Below are 24,664 nucleotides of genomic sequence, written 5' to 3' on the forward strand. Positions count from 1 at the left end.
GCGCATTCACACTGAAAATTAGAAACAATAATATTTTAGAATATTTTAGCGCAACTACGGACAATATGAGTAGTTGGGCATAAGAGCAAGAAGTAACATTAGTAGTAATGTGTTAGATTACCATTGATCAGAGTTTGTCCATTCTTTGCTCTTCTATAGAAGGTTATGCAAGTGATATTCACACTCTCCTGGAGCTATTTAAATGCACTTTTAAAAATCCTGTCCACAACTCTTAAATCATAACACGTTCTACCATTTTTAAAGAACGGTTTTTCGCTATTATTCTTCCACCGCCGCACTATTCCGTTCTATTGCACGGCTATTGTCAAAATGCTGTTCCTGGCAGTACCTCTCATTCTACGAATTGCGGTTGTAAACAACTTGCCGCCTGCCGTGGTGTTCGATTCATTCAAAACCCCCTACTCACCACCCCCCGGCACACTGTGTTATTCAACAAGCACGTTGCGCAAACCAACACTCCCCACAGAAACCCGTTCCGTGGAGGGGATAAAAGCGTATTGGAGAAGAAAAAACCCGTTTCGTGTGCCGCATCCACACAGCACAGCATTGAACCTGACGGTGGTGAAAATGTTTGATTTCCATTCGTAAAGTTCACTTGCGCGAGAAAGCACGCTGACGTGTTGCGGTCCTGTCATCTGGTAGCGGCGTTTTTCTCTTTTATTTTACCCTGCCAGTTATCGTGTGCTTTGTGTAACCCTTTGCTTATCGGTGCATTTATCGAATCGCAGTTCGCGAGATTCGACAGTTTTTGATAAAAACTTTACTGTGAGTTAAATCACACTACGCGCGAAGCCTGATTCAAAATGACGTCAGCAGGAGAAGTTTTCATCGTGTCGGCCGCCAGAACCCCGATCGGTAGGTAATGGAATTTTCCAAACGCCGTGTAGTACCTGCATTGCTACGGTGCTACAAAGTGATAAAACAAAACATTCGGTACACTTTCTTTCCACGTGTGCGCCAATAGGCACGTTGGGTTGGTTTTTTTTGTGGGTCAGGCACAAACATGCCGTTACGTGATGCCCAACGGTATGATCGGTTCGTGTCGTGTTGCATACGCATCCTCTTGCATCAGCAACGATAACGCTGGCAGGGATTGGTTTACCTTTGACAAATCCCGAGATGACACGATACGCTCGGTTTCTCTCTTTATGTAACAAACCCCGCGGGAGATCGAATGTAAATTGTTTTATCGCCGACTGAATAGAGATGATCAATAGCGTTTCCTTTGTGGGTGGAATAAATCACCGCCGGCATTTGCATGCAAATAGAAACATTTTAATGTTTATGTAACAAGCAAAAGGTTTCTAAGACGTAGTACAGCTACGACTTATTATACTCCCATCGAGGGACAAAAAATGCATCGAACCGCTAATGATCTCGCATTTGCTTATTTAAAACCTTTTTTTCTGCATGAAACCTTACTAACGACGCGAAAACCCCGATTTCCTAATGAGCATTAATTGAACATCCATTTGCAGGTAATTTCATGGGTACACTCGCGTCGCTTAGTGCCGCCGATCTTGGTGCGGTGGCCGTGAAAGAGGTGCTGCAGCGAGCCAGCGTCGATCCGGCCGATGTGAGCGAGGTCATTCTCGGCCAAGCCCTAACGGCCGGCCAGGGACAGAACCCGGCCCGCCAGGCTTCCATTAAAGCGGGCGTACCGAAGGAAGTCCCAGCGTACAACATCAACATGCTGTGCGGCTCCGGTCTGAAAACGGTTGCCCTCGGCTATCAGGCGATCCGGGCCGGTGATGCTACCGTCGTCGTCGCTGGCGGACAAGAGTCCATGTCCAAGGCACCGCATGTGATGCATATGCGCAGTGGCACCAAAATGGGCGAGGCCAAGATGGTCGATTCGATGCTGAACGACGGCCTGACGGATGCGTTCTACGATCTGCACATGGGCATTACGGCGGAAAATCTAGCCAAAGAGTTCGACATTGGCCGAGAGGCGCAGGATGCATTCGCCGCCAAGAGCCAACAGCTGGCTGAAGAATCTCAACAGAAAGGATACTTTACCGAGGAGATCGTACCGGTGGAGGTGGCGGGCCGCAAGGAAACGATCAAGTTTGCGGTGGACGAGTACCCGAAGCATGGTACCACGGCGGAAGGGCTGGCCAAGCTGCGGCCGTGCTTCATTAAGGACGGTACCGTTACGCCCGGTAACGCGTCCGGTATTAACGATTCTGCCGCCGCCGTTCTGCTGATGTCCGGCGAGGAGGTTCAAAAGCGAAACGCCAAACCGATGGCAAAGATCGTTGCCTACGCGCAAACGGGAATATGTCCGAAAACGATGGGCGCTGGACCGATCTCGGCCGTACAGTCTGTGGTAAGTGCGAATTTTGCAGCACATTTTGAAGCCTCCTTTCACGCAATAATATCCTTTGATTGCAGCTTCAAAAAGCCGGCTGGAAGCTGGAAGAGGTCGATCTGTTTGAGCTGAACGAGGCATTCGCAGCCCAGGCACTGGCCGTCAACAAGGGTCTTGGTGTGGACCCGGCCAAGGTTAACGTTGGCGGAGGTGCCATCGCTCTCGGACATCCCATTGGAGCTTCGGGTAGGCCTACGTGACAATTTCAAACTTCCACCATTAGCTCTTCCTCGTCTAATGTCTTTGTGTCTTGTTTTGCAGGCTGCCGAGTACTGGTTACGCTTCTCTATGCACTCAAGCGAACAGGCGGCAAGAAGGGTGTTGCATCCTTGTGCGTTGGCGGCGGTATGGGTGTCGCCATGGCGGTGGAAATGGTGTGAAGACGCTTTTATGGAACAGTTTTGTACTTACGCTTACCGAATGATATGTATTTTTCGTACTCGATTGTATTTTTTCTTCTTTCTATGAAGAGTATTCAGAGTAAGGCAACTGCTGCCGTACCCTAAAGCATCATAAATCGCAAGTGACGATGGCAATAAACGTATAATTCTCTTAAAATTCCTGCACTATTTGCTGCTCGTCATGTTGTTTTCCATCATCGTCTTGAGGTTACTCATTTTGGTCCGCTTTTCTCTGAATGTAAGCTTCTTCTTTTCGCCACGCTGCGGACCCGCCATTGAGCTCAAATAATTCTCAAACGATGGAAGTATTTTAACCTGTGGGTGAGAGTAGTAAAAGAGTGGTTGAAGTGATGAGATGATCACAAAGCAAACAAAAATAGGATTTCATCTTTTATGCAGCAAAACCAAACTCAAAGCAGACACACGATGCTTCTACGGATACGCTGCGAATACGCGCACGTTTAGCTGTCTTTTTGCTTCCGTTTACTTTATTTATTTGCAGTTCGACATGTTTCACATGTGAGCAGAATACACTACACACCTTGATTACTATCTAATTATTGTTTTTTTTGTTTATCAGCTTGCCCGCTAGCATGGTTTGTAATCTTCCGCCGGGGTTTGACAGCCGCTTGGTTAATCTCAAGAACATGGTGTAACATTTTGTATGGTTCGACAGAACAGAAAGAAAAACCTGCTAAACGTGAAAGTCTCGTTGGACTTTAATCTTTTAGATTAACAGAGCTTGAAGCTAGTTTTTTTTTTTTTTTTTTGTAAATATCGTAAATTCCGTTTCTTCCCCGGACCACAGACACAACCTAAAAGGGAATGGTAGCTTTGAGCTACTTTTTATGGCCTCATATTTGTTCACTGCAAACCAGAACGTAATAATATTATTTTTAACACACGAATAATTTGCTTTCGGCATTATTTTGTGCATTTCGTCGTCGTCGCTCGTACACTGCTGATCTTTGAATAATGCGTTTTCTGCAACGATCAACGGCGTCACCAGACATTTACAATCAAGGGGGTGCGATAAATTACATCGAAAGATCATCCCATTTATCGCACAAACAATCTTTTCTCGGGCTGTGGCTGGTTTTACTAACATAGATAAAAACATTGTGTGTGTGTCAGAGAAGTTTGACTGTAGTGGGGATGTTGGTAAACGTAGGAAAAAGGGAGTCAAGAACAGGGTATAGTTCGGAAACTATTTCTAACCTACCAACGTCAAACCTTCCAGCGGCTACGCTCTTTAGAATACTTTGAGCGCTGTCGTAAACGCTCACAAACGATAGATACTGTTATTGTAGGTTCGCGAAGGTTGAAGGGCTGCAACTATTACGCTATCAACATTCAAGTTTTGCTATTTATCTTGTCCTTGCTTGAGAGGGTACTGTTTGTGTACCCAAATGCCAAATGCAATCACGTACACTTTGTTTCCTGTGCCCTAAAAACACACTTCAGCTCTACTACACACGCTCAACTACAAACAGACCATAAACAGTACAAACAGTAGCAAAAGATAGCGTGCCAGCGCTTTAATTGTTGACCAACTTCAGCGGCTCGGCCGGATAGTAACCGTTGCAGCTAACGTTCTCCGTGAAGCTGTTGTAGCAATGATCGATCGGATACTTGGCCACCTCATCCATCGACGGGACGCAAATCTTGGCGTGCTGCTTTATCAGGCCCGCCCACAGCGACGCATCCTCCACGCCCGGTCCCGACCGGGTGGTGAAGAACGATCCCCAGAACTTGGACACGATGTACGGTGCGTCCGGATGGCCCGCATCGCAATCGCGCATACCTTCCGCTTCCATCTCCTCCACGATCGCCACCGTGTCGGCCGTCGTGTACTTGGACGGCGTGTACATGTCCTGTATGAGATTGTCGCCCACGTACAGATAGCGCGGGCTGGACTTGTGGCAGATCTTACCCAGCAGCACGGTCAAATCGCGCCAGTTGCCCTGCGAGTAGACGCCGTACCGTTCCAGCTGGCCGGCCGTCAGCGGTTCCGTCTCGTCGTGGCCTTCCAGCCGCACGAACGGCTTGCCCGCGGTAAAGAAGCCCGGCTTCTTGGCGAACCCAACCACCACATCGAACAGCTCGGGCCAGTCGGGACCGTACGCGTACGACGCGGTAAAGTTGGCGAAATCGATATGCGATCCGGTCACCAGGAAGGTGGTTTTCGTTTTCTTCAGCTCGCGCAACCAGCGCACCAGCTCGGGGGACGCTTTCTGCAGGTACCGCTCCGGGTTGGCTTTCAGCGCCTCGAAGTAGCCCCCGATGTTGGCACCGAAGTGGTCCCTCGAGTACATGTACACCAGCCCGTCGAGAATATCGGGCCACACGTTGTACCGTCCGATGCGCTCGTGCGCATCCTCGTCCAGCGTATCGATCACGCGGCCGAACAGCAGCGTGGCGCAGATGTCGAAGTAATCCAGCACCGTGCGTATCTGCTCCGACAGTGGGCCGTTCCACGCTACGAGCATGTTCCGACAGTACTCGTTCGTCACCTCCCACCGCTTCTCGTCGCCGTAGTAGGCGCGGATTTCCTCGTCCGCCATGCGCTTGGTGCCGTGCGTCGCCTGCTGAATGACACCGTCCGGGTCGAGCTTCAGGATGTTTCCCCGGTGAAAGTCAATGATTAGCCCGCGCTGCAGGAAGTCCTTGTCGAGCGGCTGCAGCAAATGTCGCCCGGCATAGCCGCGCTGCTCGACCAGAAACCGGGCCACCGTCCGGTACTCCAGCTCGATCATCTCACCGATCCGGTAGCGCAGCAGCGTGTTGTCCAGATCGAACCCGACGCAGTCGTAGTCGGCAAAGCTGAACGTGTCCGCCCCGGTCATGATGCGGTTGGCTGAGTAGCGCGAATAAAACCGTTGTCCCGTCGTCCGTCCGAAATGCCACGGTATCGCGGTGCGCGAACACAACTGCAACGAGGCGCCAATGTTTTGACAGCTCACTTGACAACCAGCTGCCGCCGTTGCTGTACCGCCTGTAGTGGTGGTAGTGGTGGTGGTGGTGATGGCGCGGACAAATGGTAAACTTGCTGCGATTACTTCCGACGAGCGACTGCCACCGAACAGGCCCGCACCTGTACCGCAGCGGCCCAGAATTCCAACGGTTAACGACTTCATGTCTTCTTCTTTTGTTGCTTCTTCTTGCGCGCAAACACACCCGTACCCGTTCGAGATTTATTTTAATTCGCCCACCAACCAACACACCCCATTCACCAAAACATCGTGGCGCGCCACACGCACACGCGCACAAAGCTATTTCACTCTCGCCGCGAACAATCGCGCAAATATCCGTCCGACCGCGTGACTCTGTTTTTGCGCTTTGCACACTCGGGAGCACGCCTGAATGCGATTGTACGATTGTCTCGCTTTCGCGCAATAGATGTGCTGTTTGCTCGCTTTACCACCGCCGTTCGCTGTCGTTGCCCACAATCATATCAATCCAAAACAAACACACACGGTCGCCCCTTCGTCGCTTCAAAACAACAGCCACAAGGTTGAGCACGGGACGGTCAATGAGTAGGGCGGGGTGGCATTGTTCACGGGGAGAACCATACAAAAACGAACGCGACCTCGCTGTTGTCGCGGGGGATGCTTTTTTACGTAATGCTTTTTACGAGGCCAATCAACGATCCACGAAAAGATTCGCCCCACAAACCCGATATGTGTGGCACAGCGTTTGTCTCACGGGAATGATATCACGGTCGGCCACAGGGGGGGAGGAGGATAGGCTATCGATTAGTCTACACAAGCACACTGATACACGCCAAGAGACCCAAGTTGCTCAAACGCGTCAAGGTGAGTTCACGACGCTCCCGAAATAAATTCCGTAGCACCTCCGATCAAGGGTCACGCTAATCCGAATGAAGGGGTTTGCCATCGACCAGTGCCGTTGATTCACACGCTTGAGTGAGTCCGTTTTCGTTGTTCTATTACTTCAACACGCTTGACTCGCCAGCGTGTCGTCAGCGATATCGAGTATCATCTCATCACTTTCCCACTTGCACATCCGTGACGTCTTTGCAGCGCGACTCGATCGAACTCACTACTACTGCACTGCTGCAATTCTACTGCAGCCACCCAAAACTGGCAACGTGTACTGTGCAGTTGCCACAAAACCCTTGCCAACTACAATCATTCGCAGCTCGCTCGCTGCGGACGGTGTGTTTGTTTTGATCAAGGACGTCGAACACAGTGGCTGTCAAATGGATCAGCTGTTGGCATTCTTTTTTTATCAGCGTACTTCAACTTAGGAATCATCATTGCGTACGGAAAACCGTCTTCTAATCACAAATTTTCGTACAGTAAAAGAAAGTAGCAAACTAAACTGAAATCGGTTGGTGGTATTACTTACGTCTTTTGGAATGTGTATGTATCTGATGTACTTGGAGTAGACCATAAAATTGTCCAACGGATACTGCCGCCCTAGTTGATCGACGTAGACCGCATTTTCCATCGTTACGTTCATGTACCTAAAACGAATCCAACCCATGCATTTTTTGCGCGTCTTGAGGATAGCCTATTTTGGCGCCCACACCACACCGCACATACGAACCCATCGACGTCGACGATCGTTCCTGCCACCATCGTTTCATTGCGAAGATCAATGATTGTATTCCTATCGATCAGACACTGTGCTAGCCCAGTTAAATGGTTAACAGAATTGTACTTTTCCTTGCCCCTCAGATTCATGGTACTTTTTCCAAACGCACCAAACCGATACGATTCATGGAGAATGCCGCTTGTTGCCGGGTTTATTTACACAGAATCGTCCCGTACGAGTGCACCGACTGTCAACGCAGCTGTTAACACCGACATGACACGTTCCGTCAACGGTCGCTTGGATGACAAACATCGGTGAAGATATTTTTGTTCTAATTTGCCTTTGATAAAACATTTCCTAATCCAGCCTCTCTTTTAAAAGCTACAAAAAAGTATCCAACATTAATGAACGAAGGAAATGCCAGTGGAAAAAGAAAATCGCTTCTCATCTGTTGCATGCTGGACATTGCATCGAACGGGACAAAAACGCACTACGCGATGCCGCCTAGAACTGTCAATGAACTCGGGATTCTTTTTTCCGCGGAAGAACCACAATCGCAAGCCGCCAGAGGAGTAAATAAAAATACACACTACGCTGACACGTCTTCGCATTTCGTGCTCTTGTCCTCAATGGTTGCGGTCAATTTACGGTAGAAAAAGTGCCCCCTCGCAATAAAGTGTACAGTATCCCGTATCCGGCCCTTCCCACTGGTCTGGAAGAACAAGTGCCGCTTGGTGATGATTATGTGTCGCTGTGCAGAGGCAGCCATCGTGAACGATTGTCGGAGCTGGTAATTACGCGTACACGGCGGGTGCACGGGGCGTGTGAATTGGCCCGTTTGTAACACCGGCGGCACCCCCCACCCAACAGCGACTGCAGTGGAACTTCAACCGGCAATGCATAAAACAACCAGCATGGGTGCGTACAGTGCGGTAACAATTGTTTGGGCGGTGCTCGTCGCTACCCTTGCTGGGCAGTGCCGCGGAGCGGGAGTGCCCTTGTCCAGTCCGGTGAAGCTGATCGACGAGCCAGCGTGCGCACAGCTGAAAACGCTCTGCCCGAAGAGTGCCTCGACGGCGGAAGACATTAAAGCGCTGGAGTGCGTCCAGTCGCTGCATCCGGAGCAGATCGACAGTCTCGAGCCGGAATGCCAACATATGATCTGGCTGCATACGACGGCCCTAATGGACGATGCGAACCTGAAGCGCTTGATACAGAAAGGGTGCCCGAAGGACTTTCAGCAGTTCCCGTGCTCCCAGAGCGAAGAGCCGGGCCAGTACTTGGCCTGCATCATTGACCATCGAAGCGCGGCGAAAGGCAACGGTTGCATCAACTACATAAAGCGCCTGGAATGGGTGGCCTTCTCCGACTACCGGTTCATTAAGCGGTTCCTTGCGCACTGTACGCGCGACATTGAAGCGCTGGGCTGTGGCCGGGTGGCCGCTGGCAACGATCGGGAAAAGATGTCCCAGGGTGAAACGGTTGCCTGCCTGCAAAGCTCGCTGGACAACCTGAACGAGGAGTGCAAACGGGAAGTGCTCCATCTGTCCGAAGTTCAGTCGGAAGACATTACGCTCGATCGGCAGCTGGATGTGGCGTGCGTGAACGATGCCTTCCGCTTCTGCCAGTCACTCGCACCGGGATCGCCCCAGCTGCTCAAGTGTCTCATGAAGCACCGGAACGATCCGGACATGACGAAAAACTGCCAGCAGCAGCTGCTGCGCCGCGATCGGCTCGTGGTGCACGACTACAAAGTGTCACGCGGACTTACGCGCGCGTGTAAGGAAGACATCAAGACGTACCGGTGCAGGCGGGGCGTGTCCGACGATAAGGATGTGCGACTGGCGCAGATCCTGCTCTGCCTCGAGGCGGTACAGAAAAACAGCACCAAGCTGATGCCGGAATGCGTGGCCGAAATCAACGACCACCGGAAGATGCTGCTGAACGACTACAAACTATCGCCCGAGATATTGACCGGGTGTGAGAATGACATTGAAAAGTTTTGCAGCAACCTGGACGCGGGAGGAAAAACCATCCACTGTCTGATGGAGCACGCCCGGTTGAAGAAGAAAAAGGACAGGCGTGTCACGGACATGTGTCTGCGGGCGCTGGAAACGCTGGTGAAGATTACGGACGTGGGGGAGGATTGGCGCGTTGATCCCGTGCTGCGAAAGGCTTGCAAGCCGGTGGTGGACGTTGCCTGTTCCGACACGGATGGAGGCGATGCCAGGGTAATGTCCTGCTTGATGGAAAAACTGGGCACCAACTACATGAACGTGGAGTGCGAATCGGCACTGCTGCAGATACAGTACTTTGTGGCACGGGACTTTAAGCTAGATCCGCAGCTTTATCGGTAAGTTAAATGGTCGCATGGTTTGGAATGGCCAGCGAATGTGTTGATTGATGTTTCTTTTTGTAGCAATTGCAAGGACGACGCGATCCGGTTTTGTAAAGCGAAAAAGACCTGGGCCGATCTTGACACGGCGCAGATGGATCCGGAACGTGGTCCGCTCATACTGCCCTGTCTGCACCGGTACGCTTACCCGGAGAAGGAAGAGATGCGCTTGAAGCCGGAATGCCTGCAAGAGGTGAAGCGCGTCATGCGTCAGCGGGCAAAGTCCGTCGATCTCATACCGGAGGTGGAGGACGAGTGTTTGGACGATTTGGCCTACTTTTGCTTCGACAAAACGGCCAAAGGAGAGGAGATGCAGTGCCTGCAGGACAATCTCGAGAAGCTGCAGGAGGCTTGCAAAGCGGCCGTTTCCCGGTACACCGAAGAGGAAGCCGCTCACGTCGAGCTGAACCCCATCATCATGTCCGTGTGTGGCGATGCGATGGAGAAGCATTGTGCGAACGTGCTGAAAACCGGGCGCGACGAGGGCGACATGATGGAGTGTCTGATCGGGGCGAAGAATCTGCCGGACATGCGCGAAGACGTCAAGTGCCGGGCGGCGATCGAACACTTTCAAATCATCTCGCTCAAAAGCTTCCACTTTACGTACAAGTTCAAGGAGGCGTGCCGGCTGCACGTGTCCCGCTTTTGCAGCAAATGCACCACCAAGTACGAGGTGGTGGCCTGCCTGAGCGAGGTGATGCGCAACGATACGATCAAGGAGGCGAAACATTCCATCCCGAAGGAGTGCCGGCAGCAGGTGCGCGCCCAGCTGTACCAGCAGCGCGAGAACATCGACTTCGATCCGAAGCTGAAGGCCGCCTGCAAGGAGGACATTGCACGCCACTGTCCACAGATACCGCACGGTTCGGGACAGGTGAATACGAACAATGCAAGTGTGCTCGCTTTTATCCCATTCATTCTTCATTCTGTCGTCTTCTGTTCCCGATTAATTTTGCATCATTCACTGCCGCTCCGATTGCTTCTATTGAATGCTTATAACTATAACTGTTCTACACCGCCAGCAGCTATCCGCCGAAAACTAATGCCACTGTCATTTTTCTCCCATCCTGTACAGGTGCTGGAATGCTTGCAAACCCACCACGGCGATCTGACGGAAGCGTGCCATCATCAGATATTTTCGATCAAAAAGTCGGAACTCACGGACAGTGCCACGGACTACACGCTGCTCAACACCTGCAAGGACATGATTCGCCAGTACTGCCACGATACGGAACCCTCCAAGATGCTCCACTGTCTGAAGCTGCACAAGGACGAAACACTGTTCGACGATCGCTGCCATCTGGTGGTGGTGAATCGGATGATCGAGCAGAATCTAGACTACCGGTTTAATCCGGCGTTGCAGACGGCGTGCTCGAAGAACATTGCCGAATACTGCACGCCCATCATACGCAACGCCAAGCAGAACGAGGAGCTGAACGGGAAGGTGATCGATTGTCTGAAGATTCGGTTCCGCGAGGGTAAACTGCTGCCGGAGTGTGAAAAGCAGATGACGGAGGTACTGCACGAACGGGCGCTGAACTATAAGCTAAACCCGCTGCTGCAGAGCGTATGCCACGATGAGATACAGGTGCTGTGCAGTGCCGTTTCCGAGACGGACACGAACGAAGACCATGGAGCAGTTGAGGAGTGTCTGAAGCAGGCGTTCATCGACAAGAAGTTGATTAACCGGGCGTGCAAGGTGGAGGTCGCTGAGCTGATTCAGGAGGGCAAGGCGGACATCTATGCCGATCCGTTGCTGCAGCGAGCTTGCTCGGTAGACTTGCTGAAATACTGCTCCCACATACAAAGCGGCAATGGACGCTGTAAGTCAAGTAGCGTGTGTGTGGTCCCGATTTTCTGAATGATAAAGTTAATTTTGCAACTTTTCTCTCCCTTTTTAGTACTTAAATGTTTGGAAGGAATTCTGCAAGGAGAGAGCAAAGCGCTGGAGGATGATTGCAAGAACAAGCTGTTAACCCGCTTGGAAATGTTCCAGAATGCAGCTGCGGTAAGCAGGGCGGAGGTGGCCTTGGAAGGCCTTTTCAAACTAAATCGATTTCCGCTTCCTTCCTCCATTCCCAGTTTGTTCCACCGGCGGAAAGCCTCCATCAGCTGTACAACCAGGTGGTTGCGTCGCCCTCCAAGCACTACTTTTTGCTCGTGTTGTTCAGCTTCATCGGCATCATCTTCATCTTTGGGCTGCTGTGTGGACGCGTGACGCACCGTACGATGGCCCTGAAGAACAAGTAGTCACGCGGCGGGCGTGAGGCGATGCTTTAGTTTCCATTTCAAACTAATGACTGTGTTATAACTTATGTGTTAAAAGCGAGCAAAACCCATCGTCCTGTAGGGCAAATGCAAGAAAACTCCCTCCGTCTTTACGCTGGTGCAATACGAGTCGCTTATATTTCTTCTTCTGTCCCAGGCTTCCTCAAGGCCCCGAGCACTGTGCAGCTAATCGAAAAGTTGGAATGTATTGCAAAAGGAATGATAGTTATCGGTGAAGATTCACGGTCCCGAACGGAGCAGTGTTGAGGGTATGGTGATGTAAGGAGGCGTCTTTGAGGAGACAATTTCTACAAAACGGACAGCACCGACGCGGGTCACCATCGCAGCAGGCTAGATGTATTATATTAGTTAGCATACTTGTAGAACCCGAGGAAATGTCATATGAAGCGACAGGATTGTGAAACGGCAGCAGCTCCAAAACTGGGACGTGATTTTGCAGGAGAAATCAAACAAGAAACAGCCCGATGGTAAGTGCACATTGGAAGACACATATATAGCGTTAGAGAGATCGTATCAGATAGCACGTTGTGTAGAAAAAGACTTTTTTATACCTTATACTTACACCGTTGGTGGAAAGTAAAACGAACAAGAGCGCTGTTTCGGAGAGAAAAGGCGGTCAAGTTCTTCAAAAAACAAGTAAGCACATACACACAAACAGCGATTTGTACATGCATTCGGATGTGTTAATAAAATAGTCAAACCAGGCGTACAACACTAAATTCATCTTTATTCAGCAACGGTTTCAAGCTCCTCTATCGAAGCTACGAACGGTTCGCAGCTCTGGAACAACTTGTCGTAGTTGTCTTTGTTGGCCTTTTTGCGTGTTTCCGCTATCTCATTGTTCAGCTCCTGCAGATGCAAGCCGGTAAGCATCAGCTCGTTCGAGATGACATGCAAGGAAGCTGAAATACAAGACCCAAAACATTAGCCAGAAGTCGGAAAAGAACGACTCCATTCGGGCGCGTACCTATTTTATCTTGAAGCACCATTTCAAACTCGTGAAACATACACAATGACTTCACGACCTTGTTAGTTGCCTGCATTACCACTTCCACGGCCTTGGAAGGGATCGGCTCGCCGTTGGATGGTTCGGTTGCCGCAGGTGCATCGTCATCAGGTTCATTTTCCAGTTCCTTCACAAACTCAACCAGCTGTGAGTAGGCCTCTTCCAATTGTTCCAACTCCGACATGTTGCTCGGTGCAATTTCGACTGTACTTTCACTACCAAACGGTCTGAGCAGATACTCGGAAATAGTAAAATGCCGGTTGCAAACCGTTTTGACAGGTGCTTTGGGAACCAAACGCTCAAATGTCAAGTCAGTGCCATGAACGCGTTCTTCGATGAGTCGACCTGCCGCTAGAGCCTTGTTTGCATTCGCATTCTACTGCCCCCTCGTTATCCGGCTGATAATAAAAAGCAATATTTCTTCAGTCTCGACACCGCGAAGTACTACAGGCGTGATTGTAATTTTGGATACGATTGCTCTAGTCTCCCCTCTCGGTTCTACTGTTGTACAAAAGATGCAGAAGATTGTCTTTTTCGGCGGCACCGGCATGTCCGGCCAATGTGCGGTTCGGTACGCACTGAAAAAGGGTAAGAAGCGGCTGAGTTGGAAGGCCAGGGGGGAGCTGCAGAATCGAAGCTAATTTGCATCTTCAATTGGTTTCATTGTAGGGCTGTCCGTTCGTTTACTGGTGCGCAACGAGGCGACCGTTCCGGAAGATTTCAAAGCAAAGGTCGAGCTGGTACAGGGTGATGTAACGAACGTGGAGGACGTGAAGAAAGCGGTCGCCGGTCAGGAGTTGGTCTGTGTGGTGCTGGGCACGCGCAACGATCTCAAACCAACCACGGCAATGTCGGACGGCATGTCGAACATCATCACCGCTATGAAGGAAGCTTCGCTGAAGAAGTTTTCCGTCTGTCTGTCGTCGTTCCTGTTCATGGACCCGGACAAGGTGCCGGCCATCTTTGTCAACATTAACGGGGAGCACCGCCGCATGCTGGAGACGGTGAAGGGCTGCGGGTTGGAGTACCGGGCCGTGCTGCCACCGCACATTGCCGACGAACCTCAGGCCGAGTTTGCCACCGCCTACGACAAAGCGCCCGGCCATTCGCGGTCCATCTCCAAGCTCGATCTCGGCCAATTCCTCGTGGACTGCCTGTTCGATGAGGCACATGCGGGAAAGGTTATCGGCATTTGCACGATTAAGTGATGCACTCGAGCGACTCATCTCTTGAAGGCTTCGCCGTCTTCTTCTGCTTTGTTGCACAAAATATAATCCTCACTCGAGAGGCGGTTGGATGCCTTTTTTCCACTGGAAACAGGTGTGCCCTCATCATTCCTATCTTATCACGATGACACGCACAGTTTTGCCGTGCATGGGATTAGCCGTGGGAATATGGTTGGCCAGCAATGTGGACTAGAAGATGAAGAAGCGGTAAAATAATAAAAAGTGCATGTTGCGAAATTTCCTAGATGCATTTTTTGAATCACCTCACTCTCTATAAACCTTGACCGAGATACAGAGACAGCCGACGTCAGTGGTGCGTTTGTTGTGATCACATCGTTCGTCACACATACACCGGTAGGCGGAGTGACGAGTTGGCAATAGAAAATTGGGAACCCTCTGCATCCCGAGCAAGTGAATTGGACCGATTGCCAGTTTGGACGCCACCAGAATGGCGAAGAGCTTAGATTTACTGAACATCGATGTGGACCAACTGTTCAAGCAGCACAATGTAGCCGAAATCGATTTGGTGCACAAGCGGGTGCTGAACGAGATAGAGCTGAAGCGCGAGGAACTTCGCACGATGGTTGGGTATGTGTTTGGCCGTGCACCGTGGCGTGTTAGGTTTATATGAGTTTATTGCATTCTCTTCCATTTTTCCCTCGCAGCGAACGTTACCGTGATTTGCTGAAGGCGGCAGATACGATCGGTGACATGAAGCAGACGGCCGGTTCCATCATTGGCAATGTCGACCGCATCACGGCCCGCTGTCAGCAGCTGAACGATCACAATCTGATTGGCTTTCGCACCGGCACCGACTACCAGCGGATGCAGAAGAAGCATCGCGATCACAACTTTCACGGTGTGATTGTGCAGATTAAGCTGCTGACCAGCCTGCCCGAGATGATTTGGAGCCGTATCGATCGGGAGGACTACTTCGTGGCGACGCAGCTGTTCATCTTTGCCCGGCACATTTCGACGGGGTTGAGCCTGGACACGGAACGGGAAACGATGCGCAAATTCCCCGTCGCCGCCAAGCAGTGGCAAGTGCTGAGCCAGTTTTTCTTCACCATCGAGGCGGCGTGCCGGGAGTCGCTGGGCCGCGAGGAGCTGTCGGTTGCGGTGGCTTCCAAGAGCTTGGCCAGCTGGCTGCTGCTGGAGTCGTGTCCGGTCGAGCAGACGCTGTCCATGTTTACGGAGCGGCGCTCGAAAGCGTTCCTCGACGTGCTGGATGAAAATGAAACCGTGTACGAGAAGGTGAAGGATAAACTGCTGGCCAGCTTGAAGGTGTTGATCGGTACGGTGCGCCTGTTTTACGAGTGCTTCGTCGACGACGGCACTGCGGAGGCGGACAGTGTTCAGGGAGGGTTTCAGCGCGAGCTACAGCACATTACCGGGGATAAAGCGGCACCAACGATCGGATTGATACGGTCGGAGGATCCGATGATTATGCAGATGGTTCCGGAAATGATTGCAAAGTTCCGGCCCCGATTGGAGCGAATCGATTTGGCGGAAGAGAACGTGCGGACTGCAGTAAGTGCTTTTTTGCGAAGCATCGAAACGACAGTTGCCGGTCGGCTGAAACGCTTGGTCAGTCTGGTGCCGTCGATAAAAACGCTGCATGATATCAAGAGGCAGGCTATCGCGCTGGATAAACCGTCCAACTGGAGTGCCGTCACCGCAAAGCTAGGACTATCGGAAGGGACCGATTTCTATGCCACCTTCTACCAGCGGCTCATAAACGATCGCATGCAAAGCATCATAAAGTCAGCGTGGACCGAAACGGTGCAGAAAACTCGCTCGGACTTGCTGGAATTGCTGGCCGCCAATCCGGGCGATTTGAAAGCATTCGTGTGGAAGGAATCGCTCGACGACGTGCCGATGAATCTGGAAACTGCACTCGATCGATCGAATCCATCCACCCGCAAGCTGCTCATGAAGGCACACGGGTACACGCCGGCACTGGTTGCACTCATCGGCTCACTGAACGGGCGTCTGCAAACGTTAACCCGTGACGTACGTTCGTTTCTCTCGTCCTCAACACGGTCCGAGGTGGACGAAATGTTGGTCTACTTCCGGCAGTGCTGCGTGGACGGTGTAGCCGAGCTGATAACGGCCACCAAGTCAGCTGAGTTTGATCCGACCGCCGAACGGTACGCACTGCTGGCCCGTTTTCTCACCGCCGTCCGGGAGCTTTGTCCGGCGCTGCGCGAATGTTTCATTCCCACGACGATCGGTCTGGCGGATAGTTGGCACGCGGGACGAACATCCTCATCGACCGTCGCCATGCCTGAGGAGGATCCGGAGCGATGGGCCAAGGTGGCCGGACTGCTCGAAGATGAGAGTTTGCAGTGCTGGACGCTGTGGGTGGAACGTTTCCAGCAACGGTGGCCCACACTGTCCGCCGACGTCGGGTACGATGCGCTGCTGAACGATTTCCCCGTCTGGGAGACGGTTACGATCGAGGAGAACGATGAAAACAATCAACCAATTCAATCGACCATTCGTGTACCGTCGCAACCGAGCTTCCCGGTGCAGAAGTGTCTCCATCACGTGTACGAGCTGCTGAACGAAGCCATCCCCCAGACCATACCGCGCCCGACGATGCTCGACATCGTGGAGCGGCTCGCAACGATGCTGCTAAAGCACTACGACGTGCTGGCCGGGACGGAATTCGTGAAGCAAAATCAATCCCTAGCCCTGCAGTACTACCTCGACGTTCGTTTCCTGCAGCTGCTGCTGATGGGGCGCGAACAGAAGCAGCTAAACGAGCGCTTCAACGAACTGGTGGGCCGTTTCAAATCGTACATCGATCCGTTCGATTTTGACGTGTTCTATGGCCATCTGAACGCGAACGTGAAACGATCCATCTTGAAGCTGCAGCACTTTCTGGGCGCACTCATATGCCACAGCGAGCAGCTCGGCACGATTGTGGGTCCCAGCGGGGCAGGGACGGAGCCGTTGGACAAAAACCCAAACATCCTTACGCTCAGCTCGAACAGCCTGAACATGGTGTGGTTCCCGCTGCTGCCGGTTGTTTGCAAGGACACCGCTTCGGCTACAGCGGGCTCGAGTGAACTGACGACCGCTTCACTGGGAGGCGATAGTTTAAAGGTATGGCATAATGATTGAGACATTTACGTTCTGCTAGGTGAGATGGTCGGTCCCGATAGCTGTAAGAACGTACCTATAAGAAGATTATTTTTATTTCAGCCCTTTACATTCTCAACTTAGTATTCGTCACTCATCATTTGAAGGTGACGCCTTCTCAAAGGTGAAGGTTTTTGTGTTTGAGTGTGTGAAAGTGTTTCTATGAGTGTCTTTTTTTGGGGGTGTTAATAATATTGCGCCTTTAAATTTTTCCTAATTTCCTCCATACTTCATGTACTAATCCCTTTCTACAACTAATTCCAATCGTGTTGCTAAGTTCGTTGGAATAACAATTTGTGGTTTTTTACTCTCCCCATGTTGGCTCGCTCTCAAAATCGCGTCGCGTAAGCGTGCATGTGCGAATGCTTCTAAAATTATACCGTCTTGCTTGAATGGCCAAATACACCAAACTTATACACGTTTTACACTCTCGTTGCAGGAACAACAGAAAGGAAAGTCCGCATCCGGTGGCGGTGAATCGGGAAAATCCACTCTCGGCAGTAGCAGTGGTAACAGTGCTGCTGGGACTACGAAACAATCCACCAAAGAGGCCACTGCGGGTGGCAGTAGTACGTCTGCTGGTACGGCACAGAACTATGCCAAGGGTGCGGCTGCCTTCTTCGGCTTAGATAAGGATTGGTTCCGATAAAAGTAAGTTGGGAAGAATGAATCATCAATGCAACAAGGTAGTAGTTTTTGAATAGCTTGTTTCTTTTATTTCCATTGAAAGCTTTTAAATGTATATTCACTTGCGAGGAAAATAATATAAAACAAATCTTAACCATAGATAGAGAAGGTGCTCTTGTCGTCGTTCTAGTGAAAGATGTGCGGTGGATACGATGAGAGGTGGTTGCGTAGCGAAAGAGATGGAAAAATACTACAGCAGCGGATTGGTTTCGTGTCTATTGAGTACTGGTTTGAGTTTAGCTAGCTAGCTAGTTTGCTTAGTTTGTCTTTTGTAAGTGTTTTGTTCCGTTTCGAAGCACAAACCCCGCGTACGAGTGCTTGCGCCAAGCAGGAAAAAGCCAACAATAAATACATCGGTAAACGCTTGAATAATAATGTTCACAGTCCAAATCACAATTCGAATTCGTAAGGGGCTCCCTTTCGCTGGCCGGCCGAATCCGCTGCTGTTATCGCTTCCGGAAGTAGGTCGGGGTGAGCTGCTGTCCGAGGAAATCCATTCCATCACTTTTTACCACCCTTCTTTCCGGCTCCCTTGTCTGCTGCTTTACCGCCAGCACCACCTTTAGCGTCATTTCCACCCTTGGCGGCGCCACCACCTGCAGGGCCTTTTTTCTGAAACAACGTTCGAACTAGAGTAACACGAACGGTGCTTGCTGGCGTCCGAGTCTCAGTAAACTCTACTTACACCACCGCCCGGCTGGCCACCACCACCACCACCGGAACCGCCACCCTTGCCTTTACCCATGTTGAATCTTAACGAATCACGGAGAACTACTAAACCTTGTCAATGAGTTGCTTGTTTAACTGTGGTGATGTGTATCCGTCGAAGGATGCGACTCAACTGCCCGATCGGTTGGCGTTCCTACGATCCGGCTGGCCATTTCCGGACCGACACAACGAACGATTTTGTGGTGGGGATATGTGCCAACCACCAATCCATCCAACCAAACAATATCAAGTCGTCATCCCTCATCCCTCAAGAGAAGACGCTGCTTAACCGTTCTTGGGTCGTTTATGTAAAAATAGACAACCGTCCCATACACGGGGTACGGTGGATGATCTTAATCCCGTATCCTCTCACTCTCCCAACAGCACAAACAGTCCCACTGAACACGGTTGCCAAAATGTCTTCTTTCGGACTACGGCGGCGGGCAGTTCCCTTTCATTGAAGGAATTTAAAAACAGGGTGCGCCGTACGACATTGAAATGTCCCGTGTAACGTCTTGCCATCTTGAGGCGACCGTTGGGTAAATGGCAATGAACTTGAAGGTTTGTGGTCAATCGAAACTGCTACTGCTAGTGAAGGATTGTGCCGTTGGGATCAGTGCCAAAGGTCATTCACCAAGCTGTACAGCGAGTGAAACGTCCTTGCCGATTACCTTAAGGATAGTAATAGAGTAATTGTTTTAAACTTTCGATTGTTGTAACAGTATCCTATGGCACCTCATTTCACCACATTGCTTCATCCTGCCTTGATTTAGATCCCTGTAAAATGAAATTCTAGAAACATTGCTTTTGATTTATTGCAGTGCCTAAATTATGCGTTTCTTTCGCATCGTCATGCGCTAATAATAGGCGCGGGTAGGGAAAAGATGTCAACAAGTAAATTCGGAAAATAATGAGACATTGAATTAAAAATTGGTGTTTGTTTTGTACAGGGGGAAGAAAACACGCGAACTGAAATTTGTCATCGCAAAAACAACACACGAAGGTCACAATTTTTAGACGCATCAAATTAAAAACAACACGGACGCAAGGAACTGAAGAACACACAGTCGCTCTCCCACCGGCAAGACGGTATGATAAACGGTTTGTTGTCGTGTTTAATTTTGATACGCACGAGCCGTGTACCTATTTTTGTCGACGGTAATTAGAAAACTGTCGTTTGACAACAAATTGGGTCACCGCAAGGACGGCATTTTCGGACTCGTTAAAACAGAGCGCGGTTGTACGGATATTGTACGGAGTTTATTTCAGTAAAAAAAACACGACAAACATGAATCGTACTTCACAACACAGCGGCGGCGACAAAGCGAGTAACGGGAAGCGTTTCATTCACAACAATTTAGACACCCGCCCTGCCCGCCGGGCCCGTTTATCGCGGCGCTGCCGTTCGCCGCGCTACCGCTTCGTGGTCGCGATCGAGATCACATATCTGCCGCAAAACGTTGGACAGGTGCAAGGCATACTCTTTGATCACTGCACCGGCCTCACCGCCACCCTTGGGCGGCGGAACATCTTCCGCTACTTGGGCCGGTTTTTTCTGTAAGGCCACCGCGAACAGCGCTTTGTAATGGGTGGCCGTGGGGTCCTTCTGGTCGCCGGCCGCTTGAAGCGACAGCTTCGTGAGCGTTCGCAAAATCACCTGCAGTCGCTTTTCGAACAGCTCCAGCAGCTTCTGCAGCTCCTCGTAGCCGCCAGCGTTACCGTCATTGGTGCTGCTGCTGCTGCCACCGTCCGCCGTGCCGGTCGGAGGCTCGTCGACGGCGTGTGGCTTTGTGATGGCAAGGTGTTCGATTAGCGGATATGCCTGCTTGCAGAGGGACAAGGCACCGAGCAGGTGGGACGTTTTTGCGGCCGACGCTGACGCCTGTTCGCATTGGTACTCTTGCAGCGCGATGCGTTCCATTTGGATTTGTAGATATTCCTGCGGTTCCGAGAGGCTTTCAAAGATGTTGGCAGCCTTTTCGTAGTGGAGCTTTGTGAGTCGCAGGGATGTTTTACGGCGATGTTCAACGGCCGTCGATCGGTACGACATGTGGTGGTATGATGCAATACTGTTAAAAAAAGAGAGAATGAGGTAAGCATTAAAACCTAAACGAAGCTTTCAAAATGAACTCGTGAAACACCTACCGATGATGAATGAGACCAGCACGGAAGGAGTACAGGACCTGTTTGGGACCGCTGTTGTCTTGATCGCACAGTTTCAACGCTCGCTGCAGCATTTCAACCACCTCCTGCTCGACCTCTTCCTGCGACTGCGATTGGCCTCCCTGTCCGTCGACCGGAATGACGTTGTGATCCTGCAGCTGCCTGGCCAGATTGAACGTGGCAGTAGATAGCTCCCACGTAACCAACGACCACATGTCCGGATAATCCTTGCGCGAACCGAGAATCCCGAGCGCTCGATGGTAGTATTCAAATGCTTCGTGGTAGAATTTCTTCATTGCAGTCACATTGTTCGGTCTATAGACAAAGGAAAGAGAGCATCATTAGCATGGTAATTAACAAAAAGATATAAAGTTTACAGCACAAGTCTTACTTTTCGCCGACCAGATGTATGTGTGCCCGAAACCGCATGAACCGGCCCATGTTGCACAGGAGAAACGCTAGATTCGTCGTGTCGTTGACGGCCTCGAACAGCGCGATGCCTTTCTGCAGCGAATCGTACGATTTCTTCGTCAACAGCTGATACAAAGGTTCCGTCGAATCGAGCGCTCCGTCCTCCGTCCGTTCCACGTACTTCTGATACTCTTCCTGCGCCCAGTGCATATACTTTACGCCGAGCTCGTTTCGAACGCTGCCGAGCCGGCGCCGCAGCTCGTCCTCGTCTTTGGTCGCCACGGCAATGGCAGTTTCGTAGCAGCCGCAGCTGGTCACTATGAGCTGTTCCATGTTTTCCGTCGGCACGGGCAGCGTGTTTTCCACCTCGCTGCCAATATCCTTCACTAGCTCCTCCATAATCAGCTGATCGAGAGGATGCTGGGCCGCAAACTGGACCAGATGCTCCCCAATCCGATCCCAATCTTTGGCGAGCTGGAAAAAGCAATCGCCCGCTCGACCCAGCAAGTTGCCGAGCTGGGAGGATACGCACGAGATGTGCTTCGTCACCACCTGCTGGCAGCGGATGGCAGAGTACAGATAGCGCAAGGTCGCTCCGTATCGCTGCTGTGCGTACTCTTGCTCTGCCATGGTCGCATACACGAGGCAGGCTTTCTCGAACAGCAGTATCTTTAAGTGCACGTTCCACGATTTAATCACACCGATCTGTCCCTTCAGCAAAAGCGCCCGCGGATCCGCCTCCGGGGCACGATCGGGACCGGCATCCGGCTTGTTCGAGCCGCCGCCGCCGCTTTTTCGTTGCTTTTCCGCGTCTTTACGCTTCGAGCGCTTTTTGCCCGCCTTTCCGTTCCGTTCCGAATCCTTCTCCTCTTGCGCACCCGCGCACCCCTCCTTCCAGCCCATTGGGATGATTTTTGCCGGATCGACCGGGCACGGCTCCGGGCGCAGCGGTTGGTACGGCAGCGGGATCGCATTGTCCGACTTTGCCATGTTTGGGTGTGTCTCCTCGTGGACGATCTTTTGCCGTTCGGCTTCCTTTTCCTTCTCGCGCTGCTTCTGCTCCTCGTAGTTGTCGAAGTACTGCAGGCACTGCAATCCGTCCACGATATGCTGCAGCGCAATGTTGCACCGTTCCGCCGTGCTGCAGAGCAGAGGCGCCGGACGGGAGTTGTGATGCTTGCCCAATCGCTCCTCCACCTTGTACTCTTTGAGCGTATCTTTGATGCTCTGGATGGCTGCCTCCAGCTTTACGCTGCCTCCTGCTGGTTCCCGCTGCCCTTCCTGCTCCTTCACAGCCGCTGGTGCTTCATCCTCCGTCTCGTCCAGCCCGTTTTCCGAGGGCGTGGAATTGCGCTCACCGCACAAATAGCCAACATCGTCGTCTTCATCCTCATCGATCGTAGTGTTGAACTTGGGTGAACCTGTGGCAAAAAGCACACAAAGCAATTGTAAATCTAAAATGGAACACAATTTCTATCTGTCGTTTAACTTACATGGATCCGTGTCCGCTGGAATATGCAAATCGGACAGAATGTAATGTGAAGACGTAACAATCTGCGGATACTTCTCCTTTGGCAGCAGGGTGATGCAATTGTTCAGCAGCGTCCGGATGGCACCCGCTTTCGACGCCGACACAGTGCCATTTTCGACGGAATTTTTCATATTTCTCGCTACGGTGTAAAGCAACATCGCTACCGGCACGGTGAAAGGATTCTGTCCGCCCGGCGGTAGGCTGGTGGGATTGTTATCTTCCCCAACCTTGCCCGTACCGGTGGGCGCCGGTTGCTTGGAGGACAATTCCTCCGTATCCCCTTTTTTGGCCGTTCCATCCTCCTCTGCCGTGGTTCCGCCCCCGTCGTGCGCTTCGCACAGCGTGGTCAGATCGTACAGCTTCACAACGTCATCGTTGCGCGCCTTAAACAGCCAGTAGGTGTGGCCCGCCTTGGTGACGTTCGCCTTCAGAAAGGCGAGAATGTTCTGGGCCACGTTGCGGATGAGCTGGGGAGAAAACTCGGAATTCTCCAAACGTGGCAGATCCTCGGTCTTGATCAGCTCGTACCGCTGCACGATACCGTCCAGATGGTAGCACATGACCACCTCCGGCACGTTGGACATCAAATTGTCCAGCCAGTAATCGATGCCGGTCAGCACGTTGATCGGTTTCGATTCGTCGCGCAGCCGTAGGCTTATGCACGGCCGATTCGCTCCACCAAAGATGGGCAGATCCGTCCCGATCAGCATCCGGATGTCCTCGAACGTCCAGATCACGTTGCGATTGAACATGTGATTTCTCTGCTGCGCATCGGGAAAGTGCTCCTCCTCCGTCGGCTCGGGCAGTAGCGGTCCGGCGTGGGGCAGTGGCGTGTACGGTGCGCAATTGTTCAGTATCACATCGTGCGGCTCACTTTTTGCGGTCGCGTCTTCCTGTTCCGCCCCCGTCTGCAGGCTGTGGTACAGAAACTTGGAGGTGAGATACTTCTGCTGAAATGCTTCGCGCGTTTTGGGATGTAGGAACAGCTTCCGCTCGCTGTCGTTCAGACTCTTCAGAATGTTTTCGTAGATGAACGAGCGCAACCAGTGCCATTCGGCTTCCTCCTGCAGCAGCAGATACTTGGCCACGTCAAACTCGTCGATCAGCAGCGTGTTTTCGATGCGATGCACAATCATCGAGATGACGCTTTTGCGCGAGTACGGCAGCTTGAGCAGACGCTTGATGTTTTCCGAATCCGACACCACGTCCACGCCGCCAACGCAGTCGGGAAACATGTTCGCCATCCGGAAGCTGCTGAAACCGGCCTGGTGGGACAGGAACTGTCCCAGTCCGTACGAGTTGGCCGAATTGCTCAGCCAGTTGGACGGTGGCATGTTGAGGTTGGTGTTGCACTTGAGCCGACCGAACGGTACCGTACTCTGCACGATCGAAAAGCGCACGATGGCGTTCGATTTCACCTGCTGGCCGGGATCATCCGCATGCCCGTCCTTCGACACCGTGCTAATGCGCGGGCACAGTTCAATTTCCGTGTCATCCATCTGGTAGGGATAGTGCGGGGGAAACTGTTAGCCGGCGAATGGGATCGGATGCACTGTGGCCAATCCGTTACTTACTGCTGGTAATATCACACCGCCAGAGGCGCATTAGTTGCGAGTTTCGTCCAGAGGTATGCGGCTGTGTAGTTTCTAGAATGTGTGAGAGCGATCCAGAAAAACAATGTGTTGACAGCTGAGCAGCACCGGCTGTTTTGTTGGATTGTTTACTTTGGTAGCACGGTAGGGAGGTCA

At 51.6% G+C, this 24,664-nt stretch overlaps 8 protein-coding genes across 12 annotated transcripts; 3 read left to right on the forward strand and 5 right to left on the reverse strand.

Moving 5' to 3' along the window:
• The first annotated feature begins 415 nt into the window (after positions 1-415).
• Positions 416-2,950, forward strand: LOC120908814 (acetyl-CoA acetyltransferase, cytosolic). The gene is made up of 4 exons (XM_040320202.1): positions 416-876; positions 1,500-2,350; positions 2,416-2,578; positions 2,654-2,950. The coding sequence occupies exons 1-4, from the start codon at positions 825-827 to the stop codon at positions 2,770-2,772; spliced, it is 1,185 nt and encodes a 394-aa protein (XP_040176136.1). The 5' UTR covers positions 416-824; the 3' UTR covers positions 2,773-2,950.
• LOC120908817 (U7 snRNA-associated Sm-like protein LSm10) lies at positions 2,821-7,610 on the reverse strand. The gene is made up of 3 exons (XM_040320205.1): positions 7,366-7,610; positions 7,165-7,282; positions 2,821-3,108 (listed from the first exon to the last, which is right to left on the reverse strand). The coding sequence occupies exons 1-3, from the start codon at positions 7,500-7,502 to the stop codon at positions 2,959-2,961; spliced, it is 405 nt and encodes a 134-aa protein (XP_040176139.1). The 5' UTR covers positions 7,503-7,610; the 3' UTR covers positions 2,821-2,958.
• LOC120908813 (5'-nucleotidase domain-containing protein 1) lies at positions 3,227-6,992 on the reverse strand. Its single transcript, XM_040320201.1, has one exon. The coding sequence runs from the start codon at positions 5,928-5,930 to the stop codon at positions 4,332-4,334; it is 1,599 nt and encodes a 532-aa protein (XP_040176135.1). The 5' UTR covers positions 5,931-6,992; the 3' UTR covers positions 3,227-4,331.
• On the forward strand, positions 7,559-12,746 carry LOC120908811 (Golgi apparatus protein 1). Of its 2 annotated transcripts, none has more exons than XM_040320196.1 (6): positions 7,559-7,667; positions 7,735-9,706; positions 9,773-10,637; positions 10,824-11,571; positions 11,650-11,756; positions 11,831-12,746. In XM_040320196.1, exons 2-6 carry the CDS (start codon positions 8,250-8,252, stop codon positions 11,996-11,998), a joined length of 3,345 nt encoding a protein of 1,114 aa, XP_040176130.1. In that variant the 5' UTR covers positions 7,559-7,667; positions 7,735-8,249; the 3' UTR covers positions 11,999-12,746. The 2 variants fall into 2 exon arrangements, with proteins under 2 accessions (XP_040176130.1, XP_040176131.1); XM_040320197.1 differs by having other exon boundaries at positions 9,773-10,622.
• On the reverse strand, positions 12,745-14,644 carry LOC120908818. Of its 2 annotated transcripts, XR_005741176.1 has the most exons (3): positions 14,533-14,644; positions 13,005-14,458; positions 12,745-12,939 (listed from the first exon to the last, which is right to left on the reverse strand). XR_005741176.1 is itself a non-coding variant. In XM_040320206.1 (2 exons), the coding sequence occupies exons 1-2, from the start codon at positions 13,225-13,227 to the stop codon at positions 12,764-12,766; spliced, it is 399 nt and encodes a 132-aa protein (XP_040176140.1). In that variant the 5' UTR covers positions 13,228-13,259; the 3' UTR covers positions 12,745-12,763. The 2 variants fall into 2 exon arrangements, 1 of the variants encoding a protein (XP_040176140.1); XM_040320206.1 differs by lacking the exon at positions 14,533-14,644 and having other exon boundaries at positions 13,005-13,259.
• A 56-nt stretch (positions 14,645-14,700) lies between these two features.
• LOC120908812 (conserved oligomeric Golgi complex subunit 1) lies at positions 14,701-18,472 on the forward strand. 2 transcript variants are annotated; one of them, XM_040320198.1, is made up of 4 exons: positions 14,701-14,857; positions 14,935-17,380; positions 17,856-18,067; positions 18,147-18,472. In XM_040320198.1, exons 1-3 carry the CDS (start codon positions 14,718-14,720, stop codon positions 18,063-18,065), a joined length of 2,796 nt encoding a protein of 931 aa, XP_040176132.1. In that variant the 5' UTR covers positions 14,701-14,717; the 3' UTR covers positions 18,066-18,067; positions 18,147-18,472. The 2 variants fall into 2 exon arrangements, with proteins under 2 accessions (XP_040176132.1, XP_040176133.1); XM_040320199.1 differs by lacking the exon at positions 18,147-18,472 and adding an exon at positions 17,480-17,540 and having other exon boundaries at positions 17,856-17,972.
• On the reverse strand, positions 18,107-19,055 carry LOC120908820 (glycine-rich protein GWK). 2 transcript variants are annotated; one of them, XM_040320207.1, is made up of 2 exons: positions 18,789-19,055; positions 18,107-18,708 (listed from the first exon to the last, which is right to left on the reverse strand). In XM_040320207.1, exons 1-2 carry the CDS (start codon positions 18,846-18,848, stop codon positions 18,550-18,552), a joined length of 219 nt encoding a protein of 72 aa, XP_040176141.1. In that variant the 5' UTR covers positions 18,849-19,055; the 3' UTR covers positions 18,107-18,549. The 2 variants fall into 2 exon arrangements, with proteins under 2 accessions (XP_040176141.1, XP_040176142.1); XM_040320208.1 differs by having other exon boundaries at positions 18,107-18,715; positions 18,789-19,037.
• Positions 19,056-20,054: 999 nt separating this feature from the next.
• On the reverse strand, positions 20,055-24,636 carry LOC120908809 (erythroid differentiation-related factor 1). The gene is made up of 5 exons (XM_040320195.1): positions 24,491-24,636; positions 22,879-24,415; positions 21,366-22,806; positions 20,957-21,289; positions 20,055-20,880 (listed from the first exon to the last, which is right to left on the reverse strand). The coding sequence occupies exons 2-5, from the start codon at positions 24,413-24,415 to the stop codon at positions 20,199-20,201; spliced, it is 3,993 nt and encodes a 1,330-aa protein (XP_040176129.1). The 5' UTR covers positions 24,491-24,636; the 3' UTR covers positions 20,055-20,198.
• Between the last annotated feature and the right edge of the window lie 28 nt (positions 24,637-24,664).

The sequence above is a fragment of the Anopheles arabiensis genome, chromosome 2, assembly GCF_016920715.1.
Source record: "Anopheles arabiensis isolate DONGOLA chromosome 2, AaraD3, whole genome shotgun sequence".
Lineage (NCBI taxonomy): Eukaryota > Metazoa > Arthropoda > Insecta > Diptera > Culicidae > Anopheles > Anopheles arabiensis.